Source organism: Protopterus annectens, chromosome 11.part0, assembly GCF_019279795.1.
Source record: "Protopterus annectens isolate FY-2018-M chromosome 11.part0, PAN1.0, whole genome shotgun sequence".
Taxonomy (NCBI): Eukaryota; Metazoa; Chordata; order Ceratodontiformes; family Protopteridae; genus Protopterus; species Protopterus annectens.
Window position 1 is genome coordinate 468,673,797 of NC_056745.1, and position 19,825 is coordinate 468,693,621.

At 44.3% G+C, this 19,825-nt stretch overlaps 1 protein-coding gene across 1 annotated transcript in view; it reads right to left on the reverse strand.

Annotated features, from left to right (window-relative positions):
* KRR1 (KRR1 small subunit processome component homolog) overlaps positions 1-19,825 on the reverse strand; it is a 514,300-nt gene that overhangs the window by 341,615 nt on the left and 152,860 nt on the right. Inside the window, exon 3 of the mRNA XM_044087976.1 lies at positions 7,098-7,232. Coding sequence (XP_043943911.1) covers positions 7,098-7,232 — 135 coding nt within the window. The remainder of the gene's footprint in view (positions 1-7,097; positions 7,233-19,825) is intronic.

The following is a 19,825-nucleotide window of genomic DNA, read 5'->3' on the forward strand; positions in this document are numbered from 1 at the left end:
TTACGGACCAGTGGGTCGAGCCCTTGTGCCTGGTTCCAAGCACAGAATCTCTTCCATTTTTCTGCATAAGATTTCCTAGTGCTGGGTTTCCTGGCTTCCAAAATTACATCCATAACAGCTTTAGAGAGAGGTGCAGTCTGAGTGGCTATATTATCTGCCATGCTGCCAGGTTTAAGGTTCTGAGTTGACTGTGCAGAATCCGATTGTTTTGCTGTGTCAGAAGAGGAGGGATTTGAGGTACAGGCCAAGGTGGGCCTTGGGACGAAGTCTTTAGGATTGGGTACCAGTGCTGGCGTGGCCAGTCTGGTGCAATCAGGATCATTTTTGGCCTCTCGTCTGACTTTTAGAAGCACCTTGGTGAGAAGAGGCATCGGAGGGAAGGCATAGACTGTCAGGTTTTTCCAGCTGAATGATAGAGCATCCACTTTCCACGCTTGAGAGTGATAAGTCCTTGTGCAAAATGTCTGTATTTGGCAATTGTGAGGGGAGGCAAAAAGATCTATGTCTGGGCGTCCCCATTCCCTTGCTATCATGTTGAACATTTGTGGATTTAGCTTCCATTCGTGAGGATCCATGAGATTTCTGCTTAGTTCGTCTGCGAGTGTATTTTTTGTTCCTGGCAGGAATTGTGCTTGCAGATGTACCTGGTAGGTCAGTGCTGTGTTCCACAAAGTCATGGCTTGTCTGCATAGGGGGTAGGAATGTGTGCCCCCTTCCTTATGTACCACATAACTGTGGTATTCTCCATCTTTATTAATAGTTGTCCTGTATGTATTAGGTCCTTGAAGGCTGTCAGGGCATTCTGTACAGCCAGCATCTCTTTTTGATTGATGTGAAGATGCATTTGTTCCTTTGGCCATGTTCCCTGAATACATTTTCCTACCATATGTGCTCCCCAGGCACAATCCGATGCATCCGTTGTTATTGTCTGCCTGGCTGTAGGTACGGTGAAAGGCTGTCCCTTGTTGTGGTGACAGGCCTGGGACCACCATCGAAACTCCTGTTGTAGGCAGGGAATCAAGGTTATTGTTGTCTCTAGGCTGTGACAATGCTGAGTCCAAACACTTTTTAGATACCATTGTAGTTTCCTCATATGCAGTTTTGCATATGGAATTAGTAGAATGCAAGATGTCATGAAACCCAGGGCCTGCAGAATTTTTCTTGCAGGGAGCTGGGTCTTTGTTGCCATCATTTGAAAGTAATGAGTCAGTTGTAGTTGTTTGTCTGGCATGAGATAAGCCATCTGGGCAGTTGTATTTAAGCTTGCACCCAGGAATATTATCTCTTGAGAGGGCACTAGTTTTGATTTCTTTTCGTTTACTGTGTACCCTAGGCAAATTAGCAATCTTTTTACAAACGCCAGGTGCTTTAGAAGAATGTCCTTGCTCTCTGCTTGAATAAGGCAGTCGTCCAAGTAGGGATATATCTGAATTCCTTTTTGCCTGCAAAATGCAATTACTGGTGCCAGGCATTTTGTGAAGACTCTGGGCGCAGTACATAAGCCAAAGGGCAGTGCAGAGAATTGGTAATGCATTGAGCCTGCTATAAATCTGAGGCATCTTCTGCACGATTGTCTGATTGGGACGTGCAGGTATGCCTCCTTGAGATCCAAAGTAACTAGCCAAGCCTCCTTGCCCAGCATGGGCAGAAGTTGTTGTAGTGTTAACATTATGAATTTTGGAACATCCAGGAAAGTATTTAGGATTGACAGGTCCAGTATCGGTCACCAGGCTTTGTCTTTTCTGGGTACTAAGAAAAGTCGTGAGTAAAATCCTTGGCCCTGTTCTTCTTGTGGAACTTTTTGAATAGCTCCCATATCCATAAGAGCAGCAATCTGTTTTTGTGTCTCTGCCCATTGGTTTTGTGGCAGGTTTGGCATACCTTTTGGTTTTGGAAATGTGTGGAAGTGGAACCTGTACCCCTGAGAAACTATATTCAGCACCCATTGGTCTTGGGTGATCATGTGCCAATTTTTTGAGAAAAGTGCTAGCTTCCCCCCTAGGGGTGCTGTCAACTAGTAAGAGCTTGGAATTTGCAGAGGGAAGTCATTGTGACCGTTTCCTGTAAGGTTGTGATTTGTCTTCTCCTCCTTTGGGGGCTGAAGCACCCCATTGTTTAGGTCTGTAGGGGCCTTGGGGCTGAGATCTGCCTCTTGGGCGTCTGTATCTGCCTCTTTGTGGCCTGTCTGACACTGGAAAGGACCAATTGTTTGAAGGCCAGTTTCTGCTAAATCTAGGTGGTTGAACCTGTAAGAAATCTTTCACAGTTTGCATTGACTTTGCTTTTTCCTCCATTTTCTTTAACACCTCTTCTGCCTTAACACCAAACAAAGTATCATGCTGTAGTGGAGCATCCAATAATTTTACTTTAACATGGTCAGGTAAACTTTGTTCTTTCAACCAAGCATGTCTTCGAATAACTGAGCCTGTAACTGCGGCTCTACAAGAAGCCTTTAATGAATCAAAACCACATTGCAGAGTATGCTTTCCCACTTGTTCAACTGCATGCAATAAATCCTGCATTTCTTTACTGTCAGGACTTTCTATATTTGTAACAATTTTCTGCTTTAACAATGACATGAGATACTGTTGATATTTAAGCATGTGAAACTGACAGTTTAAAGCTCTTACAGCTAAAGCAGCAGAAGTGTAAACTTTTTCCCCCATCTGTCCAGAATTCTGGAGTCCCTATCTGAGGGGACAGGATTTTTGGCAGTGGAAGCTTTAACCCCTTTAGCACCCTGAGCAATTGTTTCTGGGTCTGCAGTGGAGTTTTTGTAAAGAAATTTATGAGAGTCAGGGACCCTGTAGTACCTGTCTGGCTTTACTGGTGCGGGGGGTAAAGAATCTGGAGACAGACTGGATTCAGAAAAAACATCATCTACAATATCAAGCACAGGGGGGATAGCCAGAGGCCTGTGCTGAGGCAATAAAAGGAAATCTCTGAGCCTTTTCTTGGATTCTGAGTAATCCTGGCTCTCCCAATGGAAATGCTCCCTCATGGTGTGCAGGGTTTCCCCAAAAGAGTAATCCTCAGGCGGTGAGGCAGAAGGAATGGACTCTTCAGCATCAGAGTCCTCATAGGGAGGGAGAGAATAGCCCTGGTCAGAGGAAGAATCAGAGGAAATGGAAACCTGATCAGAGGAATCATAATCAGTGTCTTGCCTAGGCCTTTTGTCAGGAGGGGGATGGGAGCCCCTGATTAAAGTAATAAGGTCTTCGACCATTTTAAGCATCTGTTTCTTTGGCATGGATGACTGTTCTGGAGAATGCTGCACTTGTTTCCTTGTCTTTAATGGTGTTTTTGACTTTGCTTTTGCTGCTGTTGTAGCTTTAATTGTAAGCTGTGAAGGCCTGAAAACTCCCTCAGAAGCCGGTGCCTGCTCAGCGGCTCAGGACCCATCCAAGGGTATAGTTTCCGTAGGCCCAATACCTTGAGTTTCCACAGGCCTCGGTGTCTCCACGTGGCTGTCTGTTACGGCCTGTGGCTCTGAGGTAGCGGGTGTCAGGGGCTGCGAAAGCGCCTCAATGAGAACCGGCGACTGGCCTAGAAGAGGCTTCGTCGATTTTGGACCTCGGATTCCTGTCTTTTTCTTTGTCTTTGCATTTTTTATACATTCCGGTCGTCGGCTGTTCTGGCGGCATTATGTAATTAAATCTTTGTCCAAAATAATGTAAAGCAAAATCAAACTGACGTTTGATAGTGTGTTTATTCAATCTAGCACAAAACCGACAACTAGTAACGTCGTGGTCAGGGCCTAGGCAAGGAATGCAGTAAGAGTGAAAGTCCTTATGAGGTATTTGTTTCCCACAAGAAATACAATTATTAACTTTTACTGACATCGGTCTGGAGCAAGAAAAAGTTTCCCCAATGGGGTACTTAGCTTTATTGAAGATTTCGGTTCTGAAATTCAATTTTGAAAATCTCAGGAGTCGGCCAACCGGCATTTGTGAACTGCTTTTGCTTCGGGCACCGCACGGCAAGAAAGACTGAAGAAAATGGCGTCGGTTGCAACTTTTATACCCCTGGCGCACTGACGTCAGGGAAGAGGCGACAACAACTGACGCCAGACCAAGACTTTGGAACTCGGGCCAACTGCGGGTCGCCTGCCAGCAGGATAACCCAAGTGTAATGACTGCAACAGTGAAACACGATGAACATCTGCTAGCTACCTATACAGTAAGGATGGATATATTTATCAAATCATCATTTAAGACATAGGCACGCATATGTTATTAGAAAAGTAAATAAACCATATTAACATAACCAATAAATAGAAGCTCACAAGGAGTGAATGCCCCACACAATCCAGCAATAAAAATCAAAAAGAAACACAGGTATGTATATGTTTTTTATATATTTTTTACAGAATTTTATATAGAGAACATGTAGTTTCTATGAAGTGTATATATATATATATATATGTATATATATGTATATATATATATATATATATATATATATATATATATATATATATATAGATAGTTTTATATGTTTTAAATGAGCAGACCATATGAATCTTTATTAATATATTTTAATATATGTTGAAATAGATGTATTTGTATATAAATAGGGGGCTGTCACTTTAAAAATGTTTTTAAGTTCTAGCTTTGGCGCCTTTTTTTGTATATAATGAGCATTTATTAGGAATGATTCATGGTCTGATGAAGCCCTACTGGGTGAAAGTGCTTACCGAATTTGTCCTATTGATATAATAAAAGATTTATGTCAGATTGAGTTTTCGTCCTTGGATGCGTTTGGACTACAGCAGCTGTGCTTCGCTCCGATACCCGTGTTTCTTTTTGATTTTTAAACCATATTTATTTACATACATTTCTTTTCTTCATGCAATGTTAGACCGAATGACAGTGCTTATAAATTGATCAATTCCTGTCTTCCCTTAACTTCATTCCTCCTCATCCTGAACATTACTCTGCGTATACTGCCCCCACAAATTCAAATTCCACTTCTATGTAATTTGATCATTCCCTTTTCTAAAGATCCCACTTCACTTTTCTCTCCAACAACATCCCATACTTCAAATATAGCGGGTTTAAATTTTGATTTCCATCTTCTAGTAACTGCTTTTTAGCAGCCAATAGAATTAAACCTACCAAGGCCTTACCATCTCTATGCAATTCAGATCTTGTGTCCCAGCTTTTTCCTTAATTACACCCATTTACTCCCACAATATTTGTCAGAGCACTCTGTACAGTGAGGATGAATATTGGTATTTTTATGGGTAGGAGGCATTTTTAAATCAATAAAATCATACATCAGTGCTACCTAGTGCAATTTATGATGTGGCAAGTACATCATTTGACAAAGCCTCCTAGCAGACACCGACCTATGATTACACAGTGTATTCATGATGGAATCACTAAATGACCTCCCAAATTCTATAATATCATAACTGAACTTGTTAGTAGGACAAAACTGAAACACTGAATACTTTTCTTTTTCACTGTATCAAAGAAATATGACTAGTGATACGATTTAACCAGACTACAGTGTTGTTGGAAACTTAACTACTTGGGGAAGGAGGGGTTCAATTTGGCTTGCTTGCAGTAATTGGTACATTTCTTAAGAATACTTGCATTTACTGTCTCAGGCTTAAGTTAATCTTCAGCAATATGGTCTGTGATATTCAGCAAACAATCTGATCTATATTCTAGTAATGAATGTTAGACATTACTTAGGAACATAGGAGCAACACGAGGCACTACAAGATGCCCATTCATATGAAGCTTTAAAAAGACACACTCAAAGTTCTTGTCACACTTTTCAAGCACTTGTGCCCACCTCCTAAATCTGGCAAGGCTGTACATGGCAACTCTAGTATAAATGTGTCTACCTATTTAAACCAAGATTAATCTCAATGGTTACCAAAGTAGTACTCCACTTGACCCTTACTTGTTGGCACAAGTTTAGGATCCTATTATGAGTGTTTGTACAGCTACTGGTTTTGATAAGAAATACAAGGTCAAATAGGACTGGGCCATTCATGTTTTTAAAAGCAAGAGGCAGCAGACTGCTGGCTACACCAGTATAAGGAGTTGCACCAATTTATTTGAAGAGTTGAAAGATTTTAGGACTTTCGTTTCAAATCTTTTGGGGCCTTTACAGCAGAGTAATATGATTATATGTGTACACAACCCAAAGGTAGCATCGTAATCAATAATAGGTCTGATAAGGAAAGAGTACAGAGGCAAGACTCTCTGGATTTTTAAGATTTTTTACTGGAAATTAACTGGGCCAGATAGAGGACTTTCCTAACTACGGTGGAAACTTGATGATCAAGTGAAAGCAAGAGAACTGTTCATAAGTATCCAAACCTCTTAATGCATGTCTGTATGATGAGCAGTAATAAGATATGAGGTGGGAGAAGCCTTTCTGCCGAATGCTACTATGCTGTACATTTCTGCATTTAGTCAGACTGTTTTTCAGTAAGCTAGGAATATGCATATTCTAGCCCTTACCGGAGCGGTACAGTATCAACAGATGAGCAGACAACAGTGCCCAGATTGTAGTTATTAGCAAGCTTAATCAACCACGTTTCTAAGATATTACCTTGGATGTCTGCAAAATAAATGATAAACAAAAAAAAAGGTCCAGCACACTGATCCTGTGGTATTTCCAGAAGTTACAATTTTACATTTAGAGAAGGTGCCAGCAACTTCCACAACTGGGAATCTGTCACACTAATGTTTCTCCTATATGAATTTTGGAAGCCTTGTCTCAAAAAATCTAAAATTGAAGAGGTGGCAGTCACAATTCTCGGGTAGCAGACTATTGAATGGTATGGGGCATTTTAGACATCATGAGGAAAATTCTAAAACCAACTGGTAAGCCTACAGCAGAGCCAGCAACCATTTGTCAGAAATGCAGACTGAAGTGAAGCAAAAGTGATGTTACACCTTCTATTCCAACATACACTCCACTTCATTAAAGTTAATAATCTGCCAAACAAGCATCTAACCAGTAGAAAGGTGCATCACAAAAGTTACATAATAGACTGGCAGTATATATTATGCACTACATGACTGCCAGATAATTACCATAATCAGTAAAAGAAAAGTAGTTTTAATACTTACTTGCTCAAAAGGAACACTTCTTGCCAAAAGCTTAATCATGTCTCTGGCTCTAATGATAACGTAAGGATCAAACGTCTTCCTTGTAGTACATACAGTCATACTGCCCTCTATTAAGTCTAAAGTAGCCTTAATGTGCTACAAAAGGAAAAAAATAAAGATGAAATGAGGACGACACTGAAACAAATGTGTGTAAAACACAGCTGAGAATAGTAAAATTACAGTTAACTATAAAGCTCTGTTAAAACAGGTAGTTATGTACTCACCATAACCATCGATATATGTGGTCCATCTCGCCTCACATTCTTTACTCACGGGTTCGGAGCCGAGAATCGGCTCCGACTTGGCCAACTTATTTTCTAGCACGGCCAACTTATTTTCTAGCACGAAGTCTCTAATTGGCTGAGCTAACCCGGTATCCCAAGATGCACCTCGCCCTAGCCCCAGATCTAGTTTGCAGCCATCCCAGTAACATCCCACACACACAACTGCCACTGGAAGGAGCTCCAGCCAGAAAGGAAAGAAAAAAACAACTGACACTGAAGGGTTTTCAGAACCAATTTTCCTCCAAATCCTATAGGAAGGGGGCAGGTGGGAGGGTACATAAGAATTTGAGGTAAGATGGACCACATACATCGATCGTTATGGTGAGTACATAACTACCTGATGTTATGTGGTCCTATCTCGCCTACATTCTTTACTCACGGGACAGCGTCCCCAACACCTCTATCCTGGGCAGGTGGGAGGGTACATAAGAATTTGAGGTAAGATGGACCACATACATCGATCGTTATGGTGAGTACATAACTACCTGATGTTATGTGGTCCTATCTCGCCTACATTCTTTACTCACGGGACAGCGTCCCCAACACCTCTATCCTGGGCGGCTCATAGGAAAATACTCCTGAGAACCATGGAACCAAAGGAAGCCCGGCCCTAGAAGCCACGTCCAACTTGTAATGAGTAATAAAGGTGTGCGGAGAAGCCCAAGTGGCCGCAGCACAAATATCATCCAATGAAAGCCTAGCATGGTATGCTATTGATGTAGACACTGCCCTGGTAGAATGAGCTTTAACGGGAAAAGGTAAATTTCTGCCTGCTGAGGAATAGATAAAGGAAATACAATCTTTGATCCATTTAGAAATTGTGCTCTTGGAAATAGGACAACCTGTTCTGTTTTCTGAGAAGGACACAAACAGTTGATCAGACTTCCTAATACGCTTAGTCCTGTGTATGTAGAATCTTAGTTGTCTGTGCACATCCAACTGGTGAAATCTAAATTCTGCTTTATTGGAAAAGTTCGGAAAGAACACTGGTAACTCGATAGACTGATGCAGATTAACGGTGGATGACACCTTCGTAAGGAAGGACGGGTTAAGTCTCAGGGAAACTCTGTCCTTATGGAAGGTCAAATACGGAGGCTTAATGGACAAGGCTTGAATCTCTGATACTCTTCTGGCCGATGTAATGGCCATCAGGAAAGCAGTCTTCCAAGATAGAAATTTTAATTCACAGGTGGCAGCCGGTTCAAAGGGCGGTGAAGTGATAGCTTGTAACACAAAGTTTAGATCCCATGGCATGACAGGTTCTGAAACTGGAGGGCGAAGTAACCAGGCGCCTTTCAAGAAGGCCTTACAAAGTTTATGGCCCATAAGAGAAGGCTCGTAAGATGTATGAAAATTGGAAATTGCAGCCAGCTGCACCATAATGGTAGCAGGCGCGGAGCCCTGTCAGAAAAGGATGGCTAAAAAGCCTAAGACTGATGGAATTGGGGCTGTGAAAGGGTCCAAAACTTGGGACTGAGCCCAAATGGAGAATCTCTTCCATTTGCTGGAATAAATCCTTCCGACGGAAGACTTATGAGACGAAGACAAGATGTGTACCACCTCAGGTGAAAAGGAATGTCGTCTAACTAGTGATGGAAGTGGAGCAGCCAGGCTGTCAACCTGAGGGTTCGCAGGGAGGGATGGAGCTGTCCTGACATATGAATCAGTAGGTCTGGCACTGGGTCCAGGGTCCAAGGGCCATCCACTGCGTACTGCTGAAGAAAGGGGAACCATACTTATTGAGGCCAGTGTGGAGCAATTAGAATCATCCTGCTTCCCAAAGATATGGCTTTCTGAATCACTCTTGGTAACAGAGGAAACGGAGGGAAAGCAAAGATCAGACCGGGGGGGGCCAATCGTGGACTAGAGCGTCCCTGGATGACTCCCCCTGTGGTGGGATCAGTGTGAAGTACTTGCTGCATTTGGCATTGAGAGGGCTGGCAAAGTGATCGCAGCAAGGCTGACCCCACCTGTTGAAAATTTGAACCGCCACTCGGTCATTCAGGGACCACTCGTAAGGCATCAGAATAGCTCGGCTCAGCCTGTCCGCTATCATGTTGGTCTTTCCCGTAATGTGCGTTGCCACTAAAAACCTTTGGGAAGACACTGCCCAATGCCACACTCGCATGGCCTCTCTGCAGAGGGGATAAGACTTGGTTCCCCCCTGCTTGTTCAGGTACCACACCACGGACATGTCCGAGTGAATTGCGATCGTTCCCCGAGGAAGCGAGCTTTGGAGTGCCCACAATGCTAGTAACACCGCTCTCATCTCTAGAACATTGATGTGCAGGTGTACCTCGTGATCCTGCCACGTGCCTTGGACCATCCTGCCAAGATAATGCCCCCCCACCCCATCTGGGAGGCATCCGTGGTCACAGTGGCCACTGGAGACATAGGAATCAAGCTCCTCCCTTTGCCCAGATTGGTGGAACATAGCCACCAGCGGAGGTCCTGTTTGCACCATTCCGTGAGAAGTATCAAGTGGGAAAGAGGAAGTTTCTGAAAGGACCATTGGGCCGAGAGGAGCCATTGTAGGATCCGCATGTGTAACCTGGCTAGAGGCACCAGCATGATGGTGGCAGCCATGGATCCCAGGAGCTGGAGAACTAACCTGGCCTGAACTCTCTTGGGGGGCAACAATGCGTGGATCTGAGACTGCAGCACTCTTATTCTCTTTTGTGGTAGAAAGGCCCGCATTTGAATAGAGTCTAGCTCAGCGCCTATAAAAACAACACGCTGTGAGGGCAGCAAGGCAGACTTTTCCCAGTTCAAGGTAATTCCTAGTTGGTGACAAAGTGTAATGGTAGCCTTCCTGGCTTGAAAGAGGAGATGCCTGGTGGGGGCGGTGAGAAGCCAGTTGTCCAGATATGGAAACACCTGGAATCCCTGATGTCTCAAGTGAGCCATCACCACTGCCAAACACTTGGTAAACACCCTGAGGGCTGTGGTGAGACCAAAGGGCAGGGCACGAAACTGGATGTGACAGGCTCCCAGCCGGAAGCGTGAGTGAGTCCGGATGCTTTGTCCATCTTGATGTGGTAGTAGGCATCCTTGAGATCGATGGAGCACATCCATACACCTTTTTCCAACAAGGGAAAAATGGACTGAAGAGTGACCATTCAGAACTTGGACTTCAGAACGTAGTGATCCAATGTGATTCAATCGGCTGAGATCCAGAATGGGCCTCAGGTCCCCTGTTCTTTTCGGCACCAAAAAGAGTCTTGAGTAAGTTCCTGATTCGATATGGTCTGAGGGGACTGGTTGGATGACTCCTTTTTCTAGCAGCTTTGAAACTTCTAGTGCTGCTTGATCCTGTTGACTGGGTGGAACGTCCGGGATTCTTTTGACTGGAGGGGGTGTTGATAAAAAGGGAATGGTGTAACCTCCGGTAACTATTCGAAGCACCCAACGATCCTGGGTGATGCTTTCCCAGGCTTCTGGATGCAACGAAATTCGGCCCCCGACTGGCTCCGGAACAGCGTACTCTGGCAATGCTTCAGGAACGCCGAAAGGAAGACCTGCGAAAGGAATCGCGGTCTCCCGGGTTGCGGGGGCCTCCTCTGCCTCTAGGACGGCATCTTCCAGAATAATTTCCCCCTCCTCTGCCTCTGGAGGAGGACTCGCCTTGAGCAGCAGGGAAAGACCTCTGACTTCTTGAACCACATTTTCCCTCCTCTCTGAGCCTTGGGGTAAGGCTTAGAAGGAAGAGAGAAACGGGCCCCTACGGCAGATAGGGTCTTCCCCTCCTGTTCGCATCTGGTGAGGGTGTCTTTCACTTTGGTCCCGAAGAGTGAGGACCCATCAAAGGTGGCATCAGTGAAGGAAGACAAAGGCCTCCGCGAAATGACATAGACGCATCCAGGCTTGCCTTCTGAGAGCTACACCTGAGCTAGCTGCCCTACTCGCCCCTTCGGCTGCATAGGATGAGTTGACAATGGAACCAAGGGTAGACAACTGGGCATTAACAATCTGCGCTACCGCCTCAGGCATGTTATCCGTCAGAGTGTCTCCTAGCTCCTTAAGGAGATCTCTCTGGAGCAGAGAGAAATGACAAAGATAATTCAGCGACCGCAAGGTAAAGGTCGCTGAAAACAGGGTACGCTTCCCATACCGGTCCATACTCCTGGACTCCTTGTTAGGAGGATGGACGGAAGAAGAAGCCTCTCCAACTTCCTGCTGAGTGGCTGCCGCCACCACCAAGGCATCTACGGAAACCCCTTTGGTCAGGAACTCTTTCCCCGGGGGAGCAGAAAGAAACTTATTTGGACACCTGGGCACCGGTTCCCCGGAATCAGGGGTCTCCCACACCCTTCGACAAATCAAATCCAGGAGTTCATCGAAGGATGGAGACACCCATGAGGCAGAGGGTTGAGCTCCGAAGGCCTTGAGGAATACTGACTCCTCCTCAGAGGGGGTCTTGGAAGGCCAGTCGCCTCTCTGCCTCAAGATCTCCAGGATGTCGGAGAAAGAGACATCATCGGAGGACGACTTAGGGGACCCCTCTGACTCCTCGAGGTCGGTATCGGAAGTGAGGGACTCGTCCTGGGAGTCTATGTGCTTCCTCTTGCACAACTTCTTTCTAGGGGGCTCCTCAGGCACTGACACTGAGGGGCCCTCAAAGTTGGGGACCGCTCATGAGGGTATCCTCAGACCTTTGGACTCTGCCATCCATGGACACGGGTGTGTCAGAGGCTCTAGCCGGGGTGTGCGGGGAAGGAGTGACTGCCTTCCCGATCCGGGTGATGTAACGGACGATCTGGCCAGTGCGCTCCTCATGGCCTCGAAGGCATGTCCCCCCGAATCCGTGGACCGACCCATCTCCAAGACCACAACCGGAGTCGGGGTTCCCCGAGCCGAAGCACCGAGAGGGAGACTCGGAACCGACAAGAGTCTCGAGGTATCCCCCTCGGGTCGGACTGAGGAAACCCGAGTACCGAAACCAGAGGATGGAACAGACATGGTTGGAGCCGACGTCGGCTCCGATAAACTCGCAAGGGGTATCGGAGCCGACATGAGAACATCACTTGGCGCAGAGCACTCCGGCTCCGACACAGGGGTGCTCAGAGGAGGAATCATCGGTACAAGAATAGGGACTGGCTCCGGAGCCGAGAACAATTTTGCTAACACCGGTGACTGCAGGAGCCTCTGGACCACCCTATCCACATCCAAATCAGACAGCCTAGAGGATTTGGAGGAAATAGAAGGAGATCGGGATCTCCTACCCAGAGACTCAGGCCTAACATTGGGTGACCAGCTCCGAATAGGCTCCAATAATATCGGGGCCCAGGTCGACTCCAGTACAACAGATACCTCCTGCGGCCCCAAGGACAATGGAGCCGAGGAGGCAGTATCCACTTTTGAAGCTTTCTCCGGGGGCTCCGAAGAGACAGATGGAGCCAGAGATCTTTTCTTGGCCTTGGAAGTCCTAGACTTAGTACTAGAAGAAGAGTCTAAGGACTCCTCAAAAGAAGGTTTAACCAGGCCCTTCAAAATCAACTTATTTTTTTTCTTTCCTGCAGTACCCTCGGGCTAAAGGCGTGGCAAAAACTGCAGGACTCTTGCAGGTGAATAGCACCAAGACAATAAACACAGATAGAATGCCCATCTGTGATGGACATCTTGCAGCCACATTTTGAGCATTTCTTAAACCCAGAGGGTTTATGCTCTTTCTGCTCTTTAGACATAATAGTACACAGCACCCACTCAACTGACAACGAAAGACACAAAAGGAAGGCGGGAAAACCAAACCAAGAACAACCAAAGAAACTCTAATTTAAATGTTTCTTTGGTGCAGCAAGGAATTTAACTACCGACCAACAAAAATACAAGTTTACACAAAAACAACACCGGAGAGGACTAGGTCCTCGGGCCTAGCCGGCCAAAAGAGGAATACCACAAAAAAAAAAAAACACTACTCGCTCACACAGTACACTCACAATGAAAACTAGCTATTAAAATAGCTTTTCACTAGAAACAGACTGCTAAATACTTATGAAAAGTATAGAAAGGCTACTTAGCCACAGCCAAGCGAGACCACGTCCTAACTCTACGAGCGGCAAACGAGATCTGGGGCTAGGGCGAGGTGCATCTTGGGATACTGGGTTAGCCCAGCCAATTAGAGACTTTGTGCTAGAAAATAAGTTGGCCGAGTCGGAGCCGATTCTCGGCTCCAAACCCGTGAGTAAAGAATGTAGATGAGATAGGACCACATAACATCCACTGTTTGCTCAACTTCCACAAGAAGAAGCAAATGGAAATAAAACAAACTAGATCTATTGTACGGTTAATGGATAATACTTGCACCGACAGCAATGTTTTGTCAGCTGTTAATAAACTTCACTGGAAAGAGAATTATTTAAAGCTCTACACCTACTACAGCCAACAAATTTGGGAAGCAACACCAGGTACTAGGGCTCTAACTTTCTGTACGTTAACATAACCATGAATGATATTCTTTGCAGTCAACATTTCTCTTGCATACTACTGTAATAAGCTACACTATCTGTTTTGTTTCATATTTTCAAAGTTCATGCCTACTTTACTCATTTATACTATATTTGCTTTCCTTGATCCTAAAGATTTCTTAAGATAATCAGCAGCTGATTGCAAATGAATACGCACAGTAGTAGAAAGGAAGATGGGAGATTGGCAGAGTAGTAGAAAATAAGATGGGAGATGAGCCATCCAGACTTGGATTAAGATGCACCACAACAGACTTTGAACAGGAACTTCTACAAATTACAGTGGAATGGAATGCGAAACTGACAGCACATAGAATGAAACTAAGATGCAGACAAGACATTTGTCAAGGTAGCAAATGGAGGAAATCTGAAGAAGCTGAAAACGGACATAGAAGGGAAAACTGTGGAACACGTTAACAGCTTCAAGTACTTGAAATGGGTGGCTGAGAAGAATAGAAGTTGGAATGACAAGGACAAAGGCAGAATTAGTAGGGTGGCAGCCAAATGGCACACTGTGTCCGGGGGTAATGTTTGATAAAAGCAGAAAAGGTAAAGTGTATAAAGTATTCATGCGACTAACTGTTTCTGCATATACAGAAACCTGTGTATAGAAGGCAGAACAGCTGATGAAGATGATGTGTCTTTGACAGGCTGTAGGATGCACACTGTGTGAAAAAAAAAAGAAATGACATTACAGCAAAAGCCAAAGTGGAACCAACTGCAGAGAAGGTCAAAGAAACAGATTACTGTTGTGCAGACACATGCGCAGGAAAGCAGAAGACAATTTGGTGAATATCTGGGAGACAGCAAGAGGAAACAAGGGCTTCCAGCAAAGAGATGGATGGACTGAGTGAAAGACGACTTGTAAAACTCTGATATGACTGTCAAAGAAGGTAATAGAGTGGCAATGAATCAAAAGATGTGGACAGTTGATGTGAAACCCCAACTACATGTAGAAAATGGGAAAAGGTGGATGATGATGAGTCATCCACTACCAAAATAATAACTAGCATATCCTCAAAACTTCCCAAAGTTTACAGAATGAAGTTCTGGTTCTCAAACCAGTCAGCTTACACTTTATTTTCAAGTAGATTTATTATTTGCCTATTTATGACTGGAAACATACTTACTTTTGTAGGATGACCATAAAGGTGTGGGATATTCCATATAAGAATATAAGCACGTGCAAAATAGTAGTATTACATTTTTGCACTTAAATTTGAGGAAACAAGTACCACAAAAGCTTAAGCCTTACTCTAACAAAGCACAAATGTCAGAACATTTACAGCCTTCAAATTTTTCAGAGCATTTACAGCCTACAAAAGTTATTAAAACTATATTTTACTTTGCTTAGCCTCCAGGCACTTTTGCCAAATACACACACAATTCTCCACACACAATTCTACAGTTTAGAAGAGTTTAAGCAAGCAGACAGGTGTGTACCAAAGAAGACAATGCTGTAATAAAATCAAAAGGTGCTACAACAAAGTATTAGTTTAAGGGTGTGCACACTTATGCAACCAGCTTATTGTATGCTTTTCATTTTTTTATATTTTCCCCCTAACATATTTATTTGTTTTTCAATTGAATTGTACAGGTTATAGGTCACATTAAAGGTGGGAAAAGTTTTGAAATGGATTTACTGTGGTCTCATTTCTTTATATCACAAAAACCTGGCATTTTAACAGAGGTGTGTAAACTTTTTATATCCACTGTATATCTCTCTCTCTCTCTCTCTCTATATATATATATATATATATATATATATATATATGTATATATGTATATGGGTCTCCTTCTAATGACCGAAACGCCGATTCGCCGACAGTGAAATCACCGACACGAAACGACCGACAACGCAGTTGACCGACACGCTCGAATCCCGACAGACGGAAGACCGACAAGGGGAATGTGTAAGCACGACCTGGTAAGTATGCGATAGTGAGGGATTTAGGAGTAGGGAGCGGACAGGTAAGTGTGCAATACTCAGGGATGTAGGGTTAGGGTGTGTGATAGGTGAGTGTGCGGTAGTGTCGGAGCTTGGGGTTCGGGGTGTGTAAGTGAGTTAGGGTTAGGGTGCAGGTAGGGAGAGTGTGCGGTAGTGTCGGAGCTTGGGGTTCGGGGTGTGTAAGTGAGTTAGGGTTAGGGTGCAGGTAGGGAGAGTGTGCGGTAGTGTCGGACCTTAGGGTTAGGGTTTGGGTTAGGGCTAGTGGATATGTGTTGTAGTGTACTGTGTTGTTTACGTAGTGTGTCGGTGTTATGGTGTTCGTGTTTCGTTGTCGGGTTTGTGTGTTGTCGGTTTTCTGGCGGTGATTTCACTGTCGTGAATCCAAGTTCGGTCATTAGAAGTAGACCCATGTATATATATATATATATATATATATATATATATATATATATATGTATATGTATATATATATATATATATATATATATATATATATATATATATAGTTTATATGGTTTACTATTAAAACTGCGAAAGAGATGCTCCGCAGATGGAAAACTTGAAACATGACGTTCAAATATCCATCTTGCTGAACATCTCCATGTCGAAAGTTCATATCAGTGAATGTACTGTGCATTCATTGATATAACCTCAAAGTACTGTACAGAGATTGCGATACAGTGCAGTTTGGGAAATTCATCCCTTTCCCCACTATAGTGTGATCTCAGAGTTGGAATTAAGAAGTTATGTATTTACCATAATGTTTCATGTTTGTTGTCCATCTCGCCTACATTCTTGCTGGTTGGTTTCAGAGCCGTTCATGGCTCCGACTCGGCCAAAAACTAAAGCTCGAGAGCTTCCACTGGCTCAAGGCTAACCCCTATCCCATGATGCTCTGGGCCACATCCCCAGATCTTGTTTGCAAGCAAGGCATTCTATAATTATGACAAGAATCTAAATGACAATGCTTAGATCTGCTCTGAGCTACAATAGAATGGCATTAAATATACTGATCCCAAGGATATTGCCAATATCCTGGCAGATCGATTTAGTGCCAACTTCACCCCCCCTCTCACCCCCTAAAGGGCCCATCTCAATACCAAAAGACTGCCAAATTCCAATAATCACAGCCACACAGGTAGAAACAGCACTCTCCAAAGCTAAGAATACAGCATCCGTGGAACCAGATGACATCCCAGGCTGTGTACTACATGAACTACGAAATGAACTGGCACCCCATCTAAGTGTCATGTTTAATCATAGCCTCACCTCAGGCTTCGTGCCCACTGAGTGGAGCACAGCTACAGTTATCCCGCTCCACAAGGGAGGATCTGCCTTGGATCCCGGGAACTACCGTCCCATCAGTCTGACAAGCCTGATCTGCAAGGGCATGGAACGCGTTATCATGGAACTTATAAACAAAAACATTGGCAACCCTCAAACACTGGACCCCACCCAGTTTGGGTTTGTGAAGGGCCGATCTTGTCTCCTGAATCTGATTGACTTCTTCGAATCGGTCTCCAGAGCTGTGGACAAGGGTAAGGTGGTCCACACAGCCTATCTGGACCTCGCCAAGGTCTTCGACACCATCCCCCACTCTGGAATCATAGATAAACTTACTAAGCTGGGCATAAATCCCTACGTCACTCGATGGGTTGCCAACTGGCTTACTGACAGAACCCAGACTGTAAAAGTAGCAGACTCCAAATCCAGCTCCAGACAAGTGACAAGTGGAGCACCTCAGGGTTCAGTCCTGGGACCACTCTTGTTTGGCATCTACTTCTCTGAAGTACAGGCCAACACTAAGGGACTCTGGCTAACAAAGTTTGCAGATGACTGCAATCTGGGAGCCAGTATTGAATCCCCAAATGATGTGGATATTCTACAAAAGGGCCTTACAGAAACAGATGCCTAGTGCCAGAGCCATGGACTCAAGCTTAATGCCAAGAAATGTATAGTTACCCCCTTTGGAAAAAAAAAAACATGTACCCATGAACTACCACATAGGTGGCAGGACACTAAACATCGAAAGTGTGATGAGAGGCTTAGGGACACAAGTGGACAGTGGTCTCACTTTCGATAACCACATCGCCACAACAGTCAGGAAATCCTTCTATGTAGCACACCTCATCACTAAGGGCTTTTCATCCAGAAAAAAAGAGGTCATTGTCCCACTGTACTCATCCCTAATTAGACCCATTATAGAGTATAATGCCCCATTTGGTATGTACCTCACAAGACATCTGCAACAGCTGGAAAGGCCACAGAAATACCTCACTAAAAGAATCACAGGCCTAAAGCAGATGCCATATGCTGACAGTCTAAAAAAACTCCAGCTATACTCTGTGGCATATTGTCTACTCAGAGGCGACACTCATGCAGATGGACAATAACTTTATAAGCACTTACACGAGTGCATGGATCATGCTATCCCTAATAGAACCAAGATGTTATCCTCCAAAAAAAGGAAGCCAATCTGGTGGTCCTCTGCCATAAACAAACTCTACAACAGAAGAAAGAAACTGTTGCAAAAACGAGTAAAATCCCATGACTGGAGGAACTCCCTGGTCAACCTCAGTAAGAAACTGAGCTCTCTCATAAAATCCTCCAAAGCTAGTTACGAAAACAAAATTGCCACTGACTCTAAAGACAACCACAAAGCATTCTATAGCTATGTCAAGAATCTCAATGGGAACACTTGGATCTGCTCTGAGTTACAGCACAATGGCACTAAATATGCAGAACCAACCGATACTGCCAACATCCTAGCAGATAGGTTCAGTGCTAACTTTACCCCCCTCACCCCCTAGAGGGCCCATCTCTATACCGGAAGAATGCAAAGTTCCTATAATCACGGCTGCACAGGTTAAAAAAAAACACACTGAAAAGCCAAGAACACAGCATCCATGGGACCTGACAATATCACAGGCTGCGTTCAACAGGAACTACAGAATGAACTGCCACCCTACCTAAGTACCATGTTCAATCAAAGCCTCACCTCAGGCTTTGTACCCACTGAAGGGCGCACCGCAACGGTTATCCCACTCCACAAAGGTGGAGCCACGACGGACGCCGGGAACTACCGTCTCATTAGCCTGATGAGCTTGGTCTGCAAGGCCATGGAACGTATCATCATGGAACTCATAAACAAAGACATTGGTAATCTCCAAACTCTGGACCCTACCAAGTTTGGATTTGTAAAAGGCAGATCATGTCTCCTAAACCTGATTGACTTCTTTGAAGCAGTCACCAAAGCCATAGATGAGGGTAAAATGGTTCACACAGCTTATCTAGATCTCGCCAAGGCTTTCAACACCATCCCCCACTCTGGAATTATAGATAAGCTCACTAAACTAGGTATAAATCCCTATGTCACAAGATGGGTTGCCAACTGGCTCATGGACAGAACCCACACTATGAAAGTAGCGGATTCCAAATGCGACTTCAGACCAGTGACAAGTGGAGTACCACAGGGTTCAGTCCTGGGTCCTCTCCTGTTTGGTATCTACTTCTCTGAAGTGCAGGCTAACACAGAAGGTCTTTGGCTAACAAAGTTTGCAGATGACTCCAAACAAAGAGCCATAATCGAAACTCCTAATGATGTGGACAAACTACAAAAGGGCCTCACTGAGACAGATACCTGGTGTCAAAGCCATGGCCTGAAGCTCAATGCCCAAAAGTGTATTGTCATCCCCTTTGGTAAAAACTCTTACCCATGAACTACCACAAAGTTGGTAGTCTACTTAATGCCAAAAATGTGATAAGAGACCTTGGGACACAGGTGGACAGTAGTCTCTCCTTTGATAATCACATCACCACAGTGGTCAGGAAATCCTTCTACATGGCTCATCTCATCACAAAAGGATTCTCATTCAGAAAAAAAGAGGTCATTGTTCCCCTCTACTCATCACTCATTAGACCCATTATAGAGTACAATGCCCCTTTTGGTATGTACCTCACAAAACATCTACAACTGGAATGACCACAGAAATACCT